At 35.4% G+C, this 17,016-nt stretch overlaps 1 protein-coding gene across 1 annotated transcript in view; it reads right to left on the bottom strand.

Annotated features, from left to right (window-relative positions):
• WDR70 (WD repeat domain 70) overlaps positions 1–17,016 on the bottom strand; it is a 125,779-nt gene that overhangs the window by 39,684 nt on the left and 69,079 nt on the right. The window contains exon 10 of the mRNA XM_068176283.1: positions 14,290–14,464. Coding sequence (XP_068032384.1) covers positions 14,290–14,464 — 175 coding nt within the window. The remainder of the gene's footprint in view (positions 1–14,289; positions 14,465–17,016) is intronic.

The following is a 17,016-nucleotide window of genomic DNA, read 5'->3' as shown; positions in this document are numbered from 1 at the left end:
TGACCAAAGCTGTCTTGGGTCTTTGTTCAAAGTGATCCCATCAGAAACAGACAACATCTCAGAGCTCTGATCACAGCTGACAAGGCAGACAGGTTCCCAAGGCAAGAGTTACACTCTCCAAATGTCTACTTCCCCATCCCCCCTTCAGCCACCTCTACTGAAGGAAGCGTTATCTCCTTTGCTCTCAATCATAATCCACAAAAGAAATCTAAGTGTACTTTCCGGGTTTAGTGTATCAATTGAAAAATGGCAGGTCTACATATGTCAGATGAATTCAGGAATTTCTCAGTATTTTCCCCGAGCAGGCAGTTGCAGGCTGTATCAGATGCTTTCCTTAAGTCTCTGTAAACATGATCCCAGGGCTTTCGACTTATGTGACTGCTCTTCAATACCACTTCCCGTGGTTTAGAAATGGATGCTGTTTCAGTAATGAGCACACTGATTCAAAACAAGATTAACTTGTGAAATCTGAGGTTTTAGTGTTTACAGGATTACACTCTTACATGATTTCCTCTTCTCTGTGACTTTCTAACCAAGTGACATCTACATGTATAATCAGCAGACCTGAAACACTCCTTCTTTTCTCTCAATCCTAATTAATCAATTATGAATATGGTAGCCTAACCTTACTTGACACTATCAGGACATCTGACTTACAATTGTATTTAACTGTCCCGTGCAACCATTATATTCTTATCTGTTGCAACTAAGGCCTTTTATCTGGGTGACAAGTCTTTAGGATTTCTCTCTCACACTCAGCAGTGGTTCAACAACCTCCAATAATCTCTCACATGTATTTCATCGGGAAGCTTACCTAGTTATTTGCAATTACTGAACTCATAAAAGACTCAGCTCTTTTTTTTTTTTTTTCAAATAATCTGTAGTTTTTCTTGAGCAACTACATTGCAATGAAGAACCTATATGACTGGGAGAATTAAAAAAAAGGTCCATATTTATTTTTTAAATTTATGGAAACTTCAATGCATCATGCATTAGATTAAGCAATTGTGAATGCAAATAAAAACACAAGTGTGAAATACTTAGTCAGAAAATGCTTGGAAATTATGGAAAAGAGCAGTCTGAGAAGAAAAGTCATACAGTGGTGTAGCCAAGCAAGGTGAAAAATTATTTAGTGTTTTCTTAATTGCAATTGATAAAAAACTTGATTTCTATTAAAAAAAAACTAAAACATTTATGCAGAAGCCAATGAGGAAAGCCACCTGATAGATTTGACTATACATTTAGCGTTTAGGCAAAACAAGGAAGCAAGCAGGTCAGCCTGTCCTAGAGATGTCTCTGATCCCTTGTAAAGCAATGAGAAAGTCCTTCCTATCTGCCCATGCTTCATTCACCAGGAAGAACATTGAACTTCTAAGAATATTGCTGACCACAGAAACAACTTCATCTTGTTTATGCTTATTCATCAAGAAATATTTCAGGAAACCATTTTAGCAAGATAGCATTGCTAAATATTTGCCTAAAGGTTTGAAAATGAAACCCCAGCTGAATGTTTGGCTGCACAGTCAAACTTTGCATTTGAGAAAATAACGTATCTTGGCCACAAAAATGATACACATTACTAATAAAAATAGCTTTTGGCAACTATTCAGTTGGCTTCCTTTAGAGATTTTTTTACACTGCATGACAAAAACACACAAGGATGTAAAACGAACTCTCTTATGTATCTTTTCATAACTCATCTAACCCATCTCATGTTATCCTAGCAAATTTACATTTTTCCTCCTTTGTACTATCATAAATATGGCTTTTGTAAACAAAACAAAAAAAAACCGCCCATTCCTCCGTTTGGCTCTCTAGAAGTTAAATTGATCATTCTTAGACTTGCCCAGCTGTTGAAGGTTTCTTTGCCTTCCAGAAAATAATCAAATGTGATCAATGTTATTCTGCAAAAATCCCATTAAAGATACAGCTAAGATACACTAGAACTCCACTGAAAGTCCACAGATTTCTTCAAACTCATCTATGCCAACCCTGGATGTTTCATATCATTTAAAAGTAGCTTTTGGCCTACTGGCAATAAACAAAAATATAAACAGAAAAAAATTATAAAGAAGCTACGAAGTTGTCTTCAAAAAGCAACTATAACAGACTTATTCTCATCTTATTCCCAAATATTAAATAAAATTTCTCATATTCTTTCAGTGTCCCCAAAGCTTAAACCACTTCTGCAGTCTAACAGAGGCACAGTGTAAATAGCGTGAAACACGACTGAAAATACATAAAAATCTACATAAAGTTAACATTTCTGGTTCAGTAATCCTTGAGCCAAAATGGTGTAATTTGCAATGAGTTATCAAAGATGGCTTTATAATAAATCTGTTTGCTTAACGAAATAGTAGCCAGCACATGTATATTCTAAGAGGATAGGTGTATTTAAGAAATGAAAGCATTTTCACTAAACTTCTTGTAACATACCAAGCTATTCTTTCTTCTACATTCTTTGATTTTTTCTGATAAAAGCGCACTGTCACCATCATGCCATATTACCTCTCTGCATGTTATTTGAAAATCAATAATTTTTTTTTTAAACTATGGATTTGGTTTTATTAATTCAGATGGAACAATGAAGATGGAACTATGCCTCAGTTAAAGGTGTAAGTGATATTTTTCCTCATGCATGTCAGTGATAAACTGAGCATTCTCAAGTAAACTTCATTTTCTTTTCACACAATATTCTTATCTCAATTCCATGGTTCCCTCTTTGATGTTGTTTCTTTCTCACGATAGTTTTATATATTTGACTAGCTAAATAAGCAAGCAAATAAAACCCCCATACATGCAAGCAAAAAACTGGCAAAGCAGGAAAAAAAATTCAAAAATTGTTTATAGTGGTTTACACTAACAGAACAGTGTGTTCCAAACTAGCTTTCAGAGCAGCAATCAAGTACCTAAGCACTGGATAGAGTGAAAAAGTTTGTAATACCTTTTAGAGAAAAAGCTGCTCGCTATTCTACAGTGCAATTTCTGATTAAATTTCAAACATGGTCGCTTTTAAAATTAGCTTTCTTTTTTAACAGACATTAAAACAAATTACTATTTTAAGTATGAAAGATTTTTTTCTTGTTTGCAATTAACACCTTTGAATCAATTAATCCTTTTTGTCTCATGTAATATAAATGAGATGATTGTAAAAGGTAAGGAAATATAAAAATGTCCAAATTGATATCCAAGAGTCCTTCAAATAGGCTGCAGTATTTCCATGAAATTTTGTCTCTGAGGATTGAGAATTGTTACAGAATTTTTCATTCTGCAAGTAGCCTTCTCTGCTACCATTAATGTTTGCTCTTTGCTTCAAACCCCTCTTTCCTCTTCTTTTTCTATTTCCATGATATAACACCTCTTTCCGTGCAATTCTCTTTGACCACTAGCATCCCCAGAATTCTTTTCCATCCAACAGAAAGATTCCTTTCATTCTCTCATTCTAGCCTCCTAGTTTTACTTCAGCAAAATATTTCACACTTATGCCCAGCAACTTAATACTTCTTCTCCACCAGCAATGGCATCCTCACAGCATAGAGAGATACAAATTTCACAAGCAGCAATTCATGTATCTCCAAATCTCTCCAGTTTTCCCCAAACAGCTCCATGTTCCTCTCTGTCTCACCTTTTCATCCAAAACTGCCTTCTCCTCCACCCTCATTCCTTGGTAATCCCACTATAATCCATTTGAGAATGCTACTTCAATTTCCTCCTGAGTCTCAGGATTATTCCTGACAAATCCAACATGGGGTGCTACCCCACCCTTACTGTCATCAACGCTGGAGGAAAAGTGTCTATTTTCTGTTTCCCTTCTTCACTGTTTTATGAAGTCCAGTATCTCCTGCACACCACCTACATGTTGGCTCCCTTCTTCACTATTCCCTCTGGTACATGATTACCTTTCCGTTTCTCTGGCTATTCACTGCTACTCAATCCCGTTGGTCACTGAACTTTTCACTCTACGGCGTATTTTTACACACCTTATTCACAACCATGACTCCCAATATTTTCATGCCATTAAACTGCCTTCCAAAGAAAGGTACATTATTGTCTCTCTGCTGAACATCTTAGTGCACCTTGACATCACTCAATGAATGTTTAGTTGCCAATACAAATTCAACATGATGAAAGCTGTTCCTGATTTTCTTAAATGGAAACCATATCTTCTCAATTTCCCTGGAAGATCTTACCTCCTTTAACCATTCATCATAAGATAAATGTTGTTATATGCATCCCAATGTGCCATCTCCTTTGTCACACATTGTAAAACATTCTGTAATAAATCCAACCAACTACCCACTGCCAGTATCATTACTTTAATGTGTTTTCCTTTTTTGTCTCCTTGATAGTGGTTCTTTACTTTTAGGGGTCCACTCTTGCCTAATTTTGTCTTTTTTAACACCTGTATTTCACCAATGAATTAAATACAATCTTTCAATTACAGATATTTCATTTAATCTATAAGCACATCTGTGTTTTTCTCAGAAAAAAAGAAAATAAGACCAAAATCAAACCAAGGAAAACCACCACTCCTCATTCTGCAACACATGAGGACATATAATAAACAATTGGGTAAAAAATTATTTTAAAAAGGGGGGGTGGGAGACACATAGAAATCCAGTTTTCACATTGCCTTGTTTTTGTTTGCTGGTGTAAACCTCTTACCAACTTGACACTGAAGGATTCATTTTCTGACACAGCCACCTTTGGTTAGGAAGGAAGCCAAAACTGAAGCTTGTTTTATACATGCAGACAGACAGCACCACATATTATTGCAGCCCTACTCTGCCCTCCCACCTCAATGCAACAGCCAAGAAACCACATTGACCTGTCTGGAATACAGAAAACATTCCTACACCTCTGCCAACACCTATCCATAACTTCAACACATCAAATATTGAAATCAAGCAGCCATTTTCACATTTGTGACAAGTAACAAGCCAATGGCTTGCAATGCAATGCTTTCTCATGACTGCAAATGCTGTCCATCCCTGTTTCTGAAAAATCACTCCAGCTCTTCAAGGCAGTTTTGAAATTATGCCAGTCCTCCCGTCACAAGGGCAGGGATGCACTACCTGTCCTCCTTCTGCTCTTGTGAGCCCTGGTGAAACAGCATCTATAAAGTTCTGCACAGTGCACTCCAATGGCCTCAACAGGATGAAGTCTGTTTACAGATCTCGGACTCTCCAGGTGAGACCACAGAACTGCACAATGGTGAGGACAAAGAACAGGCTACTGAGCCAGGATGCAGAAAAATGCACCAAATATAAAATTAAATTTTTTGTCTGATTATGGGTTACTCCTTTGAGCACAAAACAGCCACAAGCCAAATCTCAAAGTGATACGCATACACAGTACAAAGTTAAATAGTAACTGTAAAGGAATTTTTTTTAAATTCCACATAATGCTTAATCTAAATGAAAATTATTTATGTTGAAATATCTAAGAATACATTGTTTAAATTACTGCTTAAAATGATTATACACATTCAGAAAGTCTATTGAACTAGAATGTCATTATAAGCCTCTGACATACTTAGACACATTGTGTATGTATTTATATATAATGTGTGAAACACATAGGTAGTCATATCCAACTCCAAGTCTAGTTCACTATCTCATGAGAAATTTAGAACTTGGTTTAAGGAAAGCAGCTGTTTCATGGATGTATCTGATTTCAGTCTGTATAGTATCACTGCAGTCATACACTAAATAAAACACAGCTGGACAATGCTCCACCTATTTCACCACCCTCTCTGCTAATTGTTTAGCACTAACATCTGTTGAAAACAAACTTTAGGAATAGGAAGATCATGAAAAAAATCCCTTTATTTTGCAATATTTTGCATTGGGAGAAGTCTTGCTTAATTATGAAGGAAGCCTTACATATATTCAATCAGGTTTTAATTATGAGATATATACACAGAGTTGCAAGAAACTTGTTCCCTGAAGCTTTCTTACAAAAAATATTGTTTTATTACAAATACATATGATGGGTTTAGTTCTGTACCTGCTGCCAAGATATGTTTTAGCTGTGCAGTTTATCTTCTCATTGATAATCATGAACACAAAAACAACTTGTTTGACTTATAATCTTATTATGAATTCTCTACAAATGCAATTCAAATACTTTCAGTTCAAGTTAACAAGACTTACATTCTTTAGGAATGGAGTATAGTCTCTAGTGAATTTAAACAATTATTTAAACTGTATCCCTACAGAACTGCACCTTTTAATGGATGTAACCATGTATCAATTGTTCTACCTGCAGAGAAAAGGTTGTTCTCTTTTGAACTTCCCTAGTTAAATGTATGTAACTTAATGTTACATACAAAAGCTAGGACTCCATATAACTTATGTCCCGCAAACCTGTACGTTCCATGGCTCAGAAGCTATTTCCTCCCTTTTTTGGTTTTAATTCACTTGTTCAAGCTGTAACAGCTTTCCTTTTGTTAAGTATTTTAAAATGGGGGGGCTTTGTCTTCTCTAATGAAATAAACCTAATGACCAAGAGCTGTACAAAAATGCACTTTACATTGCTTTTAGGAAATTCACAGCATAATCCTGCTGTTCATCTCCTCACAAGCTTCAACAAATAGTGACCTACTATGAAGCACAGTGAGATACATTTGGAGGCAAAACTAGCTGTCTAATATACACATCAAGCATAACAGTGTTTTCATAATTTACAAACCCAATCAGACTCTAGACCACTGAAGTGTTCAGCTTGCTTGAGCAATGCATATGCTACAGCATCTAAAAGCCATTTCTCTGATAAGCCAAACCGCTCTGGAGCTAACTTCTTTTTAGATCAGAATGTAGTACTTGTACTTTACAGTTTTTGCCTCTGCAAAAAAGGAAAATTTTCTCTAAAGTAACAAGGCTAGCTCAAAAAGGCTCTTTTATTTTTTCCATTATTTTTTATTATTCCATCTTTCTATTTCTGTAACATTATTCATGTTATATCAATATTAATAGCACTACAATATTAATAAGGCAAATCATGCTGCTGTAATGCCTACTTTTCTCAAATTGTAATTTTGAAATTACTTCTGTAAGTTCTACTTTTAGTTTTCCAAATAATAAACCAAAGAGAGATATATAATCCTCGTGGGATAAGCCTTTTTCCTTAACCATACATGAATCCAAAGTGAAATCCTTTAACCTATTTTCATTGGGGTGTGACAGACTTCAAGATTTAGAATTGCCTTTCATCACTATATTAGATAATGCAAACATTTAGATAGTTCTTAACTATAAACTGTTTATTACATAAGAGAGAAATGCACTTAGAAATACAGCAGGGCACATTTTATCTCAGCATATGATTGTCAGATTCTTTACTGTGGCTGGCTTCAGGGTACAGATAGTGATGTACTGGCTAACCCAGACGTATACAAAAAGGAATAATATATGAATCTGTTAATATTTGCTGCTGGCAAGCTTGTGTGTGATTTCCAGTTTCTGGAACAGAGGTCTGGCACATATACATATGGAATGAAAGGGTGGAATATTATGGATATGGAAAACTTACCTTAAGTTTGAAAGGGGAATATAGTATATTTGGATATCCTTCATCTTGTATTTACACAAGAAATTTCCAGATGTAGCCAGACTGCCCTCTTCAAAGCATGAAGCATGTTACATACTTGGGGGAAATTGGAAGATTTCCCTGCTGTTTAGCTGTAGTAGCGATATTCAGCAAATTTAAGAACAGTCATTGTAAACTGTTTCTATTAAATATTGACATTTCACTGGAATATTTTTAATGCTGTGGAGATATCAATATAAACATTAAATTCTATACATTAAAAAAATCACTCAAATAGACAAGTGAATATTCCATGGTGAAAAAAGATGAATAAAACCTAGCTGGTGTGAAAAAAGCAAAACTCAAATGCTGTGATGGACAAGATGCCAAAGACACACAATGAACTGGTAGAAACTGTACCTAAAAAGGCATATATATAGTAAAGCTTTCTAGTGGACAGACATAAGACATTTCAGGAATTACTGAAAGCCATGTCTTTTGCATGTCAGCATATGCAAAATGAATCCTGTAAATGTGCAAAGATTCAACAACCTCATCTTCCTAACACATGGGTATAAATCCCCTCAAAGGACTTCCCAATTAATAGGAAAGTATTTACAGCAAGTCTTCGATCTTACTACTAGTTTTGATTACTCTGTCTTAGCAGCATCAGCTGTAAAATCCATCATGAACAGCAAAATAACTTTGAAAAAAATTTCCCAATAAGATCTGGATTTAGATTCTCATTCCAAGAAAGAAAAAAAAAAGAAGAAAAAAAAAGTTTTTCACCTAGTAATTTTTCATTCTCTAAATCTGTGTCCTTAGTTGTACGGTATTTTTTCAAAATGGCTTCAGTACTTGCGAAACCTTTCATCTCTAAAAACTCTACCTTAAAGCTTCCAACAGCACACCACAAAACTAAAGCTTACAGAAACCCTTTCAAAGCAAACCACCACTAAATATAGAAATGTATTTATCTTACAACTATAAATCATGCAATTATTTGGAAAATACTTTTAACATGACTATTTGTAATTAAAATGTACAGAGTTTAGATCTGTTTAATTTCAGGGCATACTGTGACATTACACTTTTCTTCCCCTTATATTTTGAGGATAGGGTGGCTTAAGGGCGTGTTGAAAACAAGTCATTGAGACTAACACTTGATCACACCACATTCGAGAATATTTATGTGGGCAGTACATTATTACAGTGTTGAATTTCAATATTATTGAGAATTTTAAGTTCTGCAAGACCACTTTGAGCTTCAGCCAAGTAATTTAAACTCATCAAAATACATAAATTATTCTAGTAATTTAAAATCAGAATAAGGTTTTAAAACCAGGAGAAAAATTGCTAGCAAAGCAGTAATTCAGCTATACTGTATTAAATGCTCACTTTTGAGCTGAAGAACAGAGTTAAACCTACAGCTAAGTCTTTTATGAAACGTGAAAGTAAAAAAAATATAGGTTAATCATTCACTATAAAAGTATTTTCATGGAAATTTGGTTAATGAGAATTATGCTGAAAATCACAAAACATTCTATCTTTCATGTTCAGATTTGCACTATATAAAAAAATAAACCTATTACAGATGTAAAAGGCAAACCTATTACAGAGGTATTTGTCCAAACTAATTCTTTACTACTTATAGTGCAGACAGTAGATAGGTAAAAGCTTATACAAACTACTTAAAGTTTATAACCAAATTTAACATAGCTATGAAAAAAACCAGACAAGATTTTGAGTGTACAAGCAGTTTTCTCAAAGGCATGACCACTTCTCTTACAAACTCTGTCTCCCCAACATCCTTATTAATATCTTTGTATCACAGCTGCAATGATATACCACAAAATAGATAATGTGTGAAACCGTGAAACATGATGCAGCCTGTCATACAGAGAAGCTGTTTATGCAGTCCTGTGCTGAACACACCCAGGAAAAGCTGGAGGAAAAATTCACGTAACTGGCAGCCTCATCAGGTGGTTTGAAAGATTAAGAAAGGCAAACTAAGAAGTCTAGCTTTTTTACCCCCAAAAAAGCCAATTTGTAACTAATGAAAAACATCTCAATCCAATCCTGCTTATTGTGGACAATGAGGGGAGATTTTCTGTTCATTGAAGAGATTTCAATTTTAACTAACAATACGCTTCAAAACTTACTTCATTCTTTCCCTATCTCTATGAATGAGATACTCACATTCCCGGACAGGAATATCAGACACACAAAGATTTACTGATGGCAAGACACTCTGCATTCTTGACACTAAAGACTGACTCCGTGGATCAGTTTGTTCAGAAATATGTACTACTACAGGCTTGCAAAAAGCTCTGAATGGGCAAGTGCAGGCAAGATGAGGAATCTGAACTTCCATGAACTGCAGGTAAACCTAGTGGTTTTACTGCACTGCCCTGTGAACCAATAATTTTTGAGACCCTGTCTTATTTTGACCACTAATGCTCTTCAACTCTCCATATTTGCCAGACACTTTTCTCTACATCTCAGAACATTTAAATTGAGAGTGTCCTAATATGTTGTGTTATAATTGACTATTTCACACTGTTGTTTCCACTATTCATTCAAAGTTTGAAGGAAGTTATTTTTTACATCCTTTGAAGCTGTTATTTTAAGACAAGCTGACAGTGTTCATAATATTTCAAATAGGCTGACAGATTGCTCTGCTAATGTGCACTGTAAATGCACATGTACATGAACTTTAAAGAAAAAACATGCACTGACAAAATAACATACGTGAGAAAATAACACAGATTTATGACAAAACAAAAAAATCCTCCGAGGCAGGTGATTATAATGGATCATGATCCATTATAATCTGCTGAGGAAGTTTGGAAAAAGGCAAGGCAGAGCTGGAATGCATTTGGCTAACTTCAGCATTAGCAAGTTACCAATGTCAGTTTGAAGGAAGAAAAAAATCTTTCTCCAAAAGTTCCAAAAGTGTTTTGACTCTCACTGTGCTCTTACTGCATACAGCTGGGAGATTTGGAATCATACCAAAAGAAGAGTGGAAGTAAAAAACTGAATGAAACATTCATGGTGTTCATTACTAGTCAGAAGTGAATTGATCACACACCAAAATAACTCCCTAGGCATAGCAACATTAAAAAAAAAAAAAAAAAAAAAAAAAGGCAGATACTGAGATGGTTCAAAAGTGGCTTGGAGAAAAACAACTAACTGATGAAAATAACTTACAACAAACAGTTACTTTGACTTCAGCAAAATGGATAAAATATGACATAGAGATCTTGTCTTCCTCTAAATTAAAAATCAAAAATTATTTAATCACACCATTCTAGACCAAGTTCTACACTGTGGAGCAGTGCAGAACACAGGTGAAGTGTCTGTGGTGTGAAGCAGAGAATAAAAAACCCCTATACCAGCAGTTAGAAACCATGACTACAGTGGCAAAGGAGATTTGTGGGGTAGCTTCTGTCTTGCACACTGGTACAGTGATGGCTTCCCACCAACATTGCCCAATTGTGCCTGCTTCTAATAAGTGTCCCTTTTGCTCTTGGAAGGGGCATCATCAAACCCTCTTTCCTATTGGGTTATTCATTCCGCCCTTGGAACTGCTGCTTCATACTTTAATAGGACAAGTGGCAACAGGCAGGAACTGATGCACAGGAAGTTCCGCCTGAACATGAGGACTTTACTGTGCAGTGACTGAGCACTGGAACAGATTGCCCAGAGAGGCTGTGGAGTGTCCCTCACTGGAGATACCTGGACACAATCCTGTGCCATGTGCTCTGGGATGGTCCTGCTCGAGCAAGGAGGTTGGACCAGATGACCCACAGTAATCTTTCCAACCTGACCCATCCTGTGATTCTGTGCTGCATTGATGAGCCTTTTTCTGTGGAAAAGCAGAGACTCTACATTTTCACTGAAGCAAAAAGAAACCTCTCCCTCTAGTAGGTCTGTGTATGACAGTAGTTTGTACTAGACTCAAAAATAAATGCATCTAAAAATCTTCACAGATGACCAGGATAGTAGGCACTACGGGTATGTATCCAGTGTGAGCCGTAATACGTGGATGGACAATCTTCATTGATTTCATTTGTGCTGTTAATGTCATATACAGGAACAGTGGTTTAGGCAGTCAAGATCAGGGTTCAAATGTCATTTACATTCTTGCACAAAGGCAAAATCAAATTCAGACAGTCACAACAGGCCTTTATTGGGTCATCCCTGTCATGACAGTATGGTCAAATAAGCTACAGTCAATTTTAAATTCCTTCCTGAAACTCTCCTTCCAGCTGCATATGACCAAGCACACATAAATAGTGATGCCAGAACCATTCAGAACTGATCAAGAGTAAGAAAATGTGGTAATTATTTTCTGCTTTCAAACACTAGCAAATTTTGCTACTGACTCAATACAGCCTTGTCAAGATAAACACAAATGATCTCTTAATTTTGACTTGAAAGCCAACTGTACTGTAGCACAGCAAAATCTGTATATACATGGCTCTACACTTGCTTTAACAGAACCAAACAGCATTTGCTGGATGGGAGTTACAGCTTTCTGTTCAAAAATCAGAAGTTAATATTTCTACTACATATGTCTTCAAGAAGTTTAACCTTCACATCCCAATCCTCCTCAGCTTTATCCATTTTCCTGGGCCACACGCAATTTGTACCCCAAGAACTGCATGAATTTGTAATAAGTTAGCATTTCCTTATTCGCCTTTGCAAGCATCTCTGTATCCTACACATCAGTAAGTGCTTTCACCATTCCACTGCAGGAGTCAGTCTCATCCTCTTCCTTCTAACAGTTATGTTGAACACACGTTCCATTTGAAAACTTTTTTCTCATCCCTTCCCCATCCCCAAATATAAGAGGAAGGTTTTTTCTAATTGTTTAATCAAGATGCCTTTTGAAACACCTGATTCTAACTATACACAGGGATCTCCAGAGAATACCAGCAGTCTTAGGTAAGAATACGACTAAAAATCCAATTTACCTGCTCCTTTACCTAAAAATCTTACACAGTTCTAAATGAAACCAATAAAGGCAAAGACAAAAATTCTTAAGACATTAAAAATACAAACCCTAGAATACCACTAACTTAACTTCCACTAGAAAATCACTTTAGTCTTGCCTTGTTACACAGGGGTCACTCATTGGAAATTGCACAAGATGCACAGGATATATCTTTAAATTACTCATAATCACCTTAAACTGCACTCAATCAGCATTGCAATATGTCATCTTACAGACACAGGAAAGTTCAAAAGGAAAAGCACATGAAAAAGCAGACTACCAAGAGTACTATTGTTAAAACTACACCAGAAAGCTTAATATTTCAATACTGTATATGTTAAAGTAAACAACATACACAGGTGATGAAAGCCAGTCTCTTGAAAAATTTATTATTCTGTTAGAACAAGTTTACACTTAGGATGAATTCTCAAGCTTCATGCCATTAGGAAGTTTTACTAGGTTTATAGTGGAAATAAAAACAGAAATAAAAATAGATTACAATCCCAAAATACAGGCTGTACTTTAAGTATGATCCACAGGCTTTCTTTTCCTTTTAAATCTATACATTTCCTCCTGCCTCCAGCAATCAGATCTTTTTAAATCTTTGTAAAAAGCTGCCCAGATTGTCTGTTTTCCTTTTTAAAATCAAATATTTTGAAATATGAAGTTGAACAGACTAATGCAATCTGTACTAGTTCAGTTTCACTTCCACAAAGCCATCCTACTGGCGCTGTACAGCTTTCAGAGATTTATGACCACAGTTTCACAATCCTGCTCTTCTTGCCTCATTTATTCTATATTCTCATTTTGGCTCTTAAAAAAAATTGACCCTATTTCCATTTTCTCCTCCAATGCATGCCATTGGTACTTATCCCACTGAATCTTCTTTGAATAAGATGGGCATAAAAAGAGGATATAGATGATTTACTAGGATGAATATTTTTCAAAGCAGTAAAGCTTAGCCTGTTGAATTTGCACTTGACATTGCATAATTAAATTCTTGGAAGTGGACTGGTTTGCAAGTTATACTACACAAAGCAACAGTGAGCACTGAATGCTCAAAGCTTCAAATTACAAAGTTGTAGCAAGAATTATAATTGTTAGTTCAAGTCATAACTACTAGAATTTGATTGTTTAGTTCAATATGAACAGAAATATTTCCTAATTTTGGTAAGTTTGAAATAGTTTCCATTTTGACTCTTTCTGGCCAAAATGCATTTAAATAAATGGTTCAAATTTGCCTCAGTGTTAATTTTTACACATTAGACAATATAACATTTACCATTTAATGTGCAGCATTGGCCATATCCTCACCCACTTGGATGCTATTCTTCTCTACCTATTATATGGATTAATGACTGATTTCAGTATCAAGTTTTAAGAGTTATTCCTCAATACATTTAATAAACCAAATAAATGATAGTACAACAAAAAATTACTGCTTTTCTCACAAGCATTCAATCTTAAATGAATAATAAGCTAGATACAGACATGTGGTCAGTTTTCTTTTTAACACAGATTGTCAAACAGTTTTCCTAAACTTTGAACTTTGTAGAAGCACACTTATTGATCAGTTGTGGAAAGGCAGAAGAAATATTAAGTCACGCCTACGAGTTATTTGGTTTTCAGGACAGAGAGGAAGGGAGGGGAAGGGAGAGGAAACAAATAAAAATATAAAAGTGCCAAAATTGATTTTATCTCCTTCATCCTTCACTCTTGAAATAACAGAAGCATATATCGTTATCAAATACTGGACTTACGCTCATATTCCTATCCCAGATCTGAATAGAGCCATCTTGACAGCCAGCTGCAATAAGTTTCCCATCTCTGCTGTATGTGCAAGTTGTAGGAATCACTCGTTTACCTTGAACTGATCGTGGCTTAAATACGCTTTTGTGCTTTTTTTCATTGTTAACATCCCAAGTCCTCACAGTTCTGAAAAAATAGTTTAAATAAACAATTGTTTTAGATAATGTTAATATATATAAAATAATTCTTCTTGTGATAAAACCAAACACATTTTCCAGCACAGATGGCATATAATATTGCTCAAATTAAGTTGTAATGGCAAAATAGCATTTAAGCTATGAGGACAACTTTTCAAATATGAAACATCATGTTCACTAAAATGCATCTGAAGTTAAAAAATAATTAAAAACAAACAAAAAAAAAACCCCAAACCAAAACACTTCACCCCAAAACTCTCCTGTAAAAATGTCAATGATTTAGAATTTGGACGATAACAAAAAGTTAATATACAGGTACTACATAATCTCCACTGTCGCTGGAAGTCAGGCAGAAGAAAGTATTCAGTCCACTACAAAGAATTAATACTCCAGGAAACAGGCATGAATGCTTATACAAATTAATAAATTAAACAGATTTCTTAACTACTTGGACATAACAACAACTGAATATTCTGCTTTTAACTGGCTGGCTATTCTTCACACTTTACTTTTAAAAGGCATTTTAAACATTAATTGTAATATTATTGTAGTTCTCTTCCACTAATCCTGAAAATGTTAGAGTTCTGTTATAAAAATGGTCTTCAAATATTTTAGAAAGACTAATTTATGTAATATTGTTTTTTTCAGGTTGAGCTTTTCCCACATTATTAGCAAAACAAATACATCTTTTCCCTTTTTAATGGAAAAACAGTATCTGCCTGAATCTTCACTGTTCCTTAGATACAGAAAAACATCCAAATGAGAGAGAACTAAAACACTAGATACAGGTGGACTTTTTAAACTGTCTTAGATACAAATGTTTTCTGTCCATTTAATATGCTGAGGTCTTTCCATATAAAAATTCAAAACTCTTCTGGCATCTAATGCAGAGAAGAGTTTCAGAATTTGGCAAAGGAAGGAAGATCATTCATGTAGAAAGAAAAAGTCTCAAGGTTCTCAAGACAACCCCATTTGTTTAGACTATACAAACACTGCCTATGATCCAACAGCACATAATTCACTGGTCTCTAGCAAAGCAAATACAACTTTAACAGAGGCTGCCATTTCTCCAGAACGAGACAAGATACCACAGCACAATATTAGGAACTTCCATCAGAACTACAGGACCAGACAGGCCACAGAGCTGACATATAAATAATTCTAGAATAAAACAGACAAGAAAATGAGCTGGAAATACCTCAGAGAGGTTACAATCAACTGCACATTTAATGACAGTAATCAGAAATCAGTAACTCTAAGTTAGAATGAGTAAGTAGAATTAATCTTCAGTTTTCCATAATAAAGTCAAGGTTACTTTCATTTTTAAAAGTCTGCCAATCTCCTATGTGTAAGGCATTACTTAATCGCTGTATTTGGTGCTCTAGCACAAGACATTCAAATGTTCTGATGATTAGTTTGGGTTTGAGGTTTTGGTGAGTTTTTTGTTTGATGGTTTTAACTATTATTTTTATTTTAAATGATGCATTATATTGCAAGTATGATCAGGTTTATTAGAAGATTTTCAGAAGTTGCTTTCATCCTCAATCATTATATGATTCTGACATTCCCTTTTTCATCTTCTTGTGTGGTCAATACCCATCTCAGTCTCCTGCCTTTCATTCACACCTTCTCCCACTGTGGTATTTGCTCAAAACTTGAGTCTTTTTCCATTCCCCCTCCTTCATAATACTCAATCCCTCCAAAACCTCATCTGAATGTCCTGCACCTTCAGCTTCTCTACTTCCTTCAGTGATGACCATTTCCTAGTGAACAGCTCTGTCCCCTCTTACAGTGAAAGCTCCCAAGGACTGCCTTGGCACAACTCAGGTGGTGCACCTGGTAATACGGTTATGTGCAGGGAACTTCTGAGCCCTTTCATTCCAGATGCCTCACAGCACCTCAGATGTACTTCCAGAAAAAATCTCTTGAGAATACTTTACCATCCTAATTCTTTATTTCTGCTGGCATGGAATGACTTTTTTAAACCCTGCAATTTCCTCTTTTTAGGGCTAAATGTCCTGACAAAACCTCAAAAACTGGCTACACTGAGAGCATATTCAAACCTTTTTAATATTCTGCCTTTCTACTGTAAAGGAAAAAGAAGCACTTGCATACTCTTATTGCTTATAAAACACATTCAAAGAAGTATGAGCCCTAAATCAGCTATAATATCAGCAGGTCAGCTGAAAAATCCAAGTTGTCTAAACTGCTGCTTGCATTGCAGACAGACAGTTGGCCATATTTCCACACATTTGAGTTACATGCCCTGTCAAAAATGCCCACATAGCCTACAGTATGTATTTAATATTCCCTCAATGTTTTCTTTATGTCCCCACACTGAGCATGTGTTTGCTGTTGCCTTGCTGCTACTGGATCTAATGAAAGAAAAAATTATACTAAAGTAAGTATCTTGAAAGAAAGCATCTATATATTAGTTACAAATTTGTCAGTCACTCCCAGAGAGTCTTAATTCTTGAGCTAAGATTGAGCTCATTAATGTCTTCTTTCACAGAAGTTCTTTTAAGTATTTTTATTCTTTAT

This window comes from Anomalospiza imberbis, chromosome Z (assembly GCF_031753505.1).
Source record: "Anomalospiza imberbis isolate Cuckoo-Finch-1a 21T00152 chromosome Z, ASM3175350v1, whole genome shotgun sequence".
In the NCBI taxonomy this organism is placed as follows: Eukaryota; Metazoa; Chordata; class Aves; order Passeriformes; family Viduidae; genus Anomalospiza; species Anomalospiza imberbis.
This window is presented reverse-complemented; position numbering and strand designations above follow the sequence as displayed.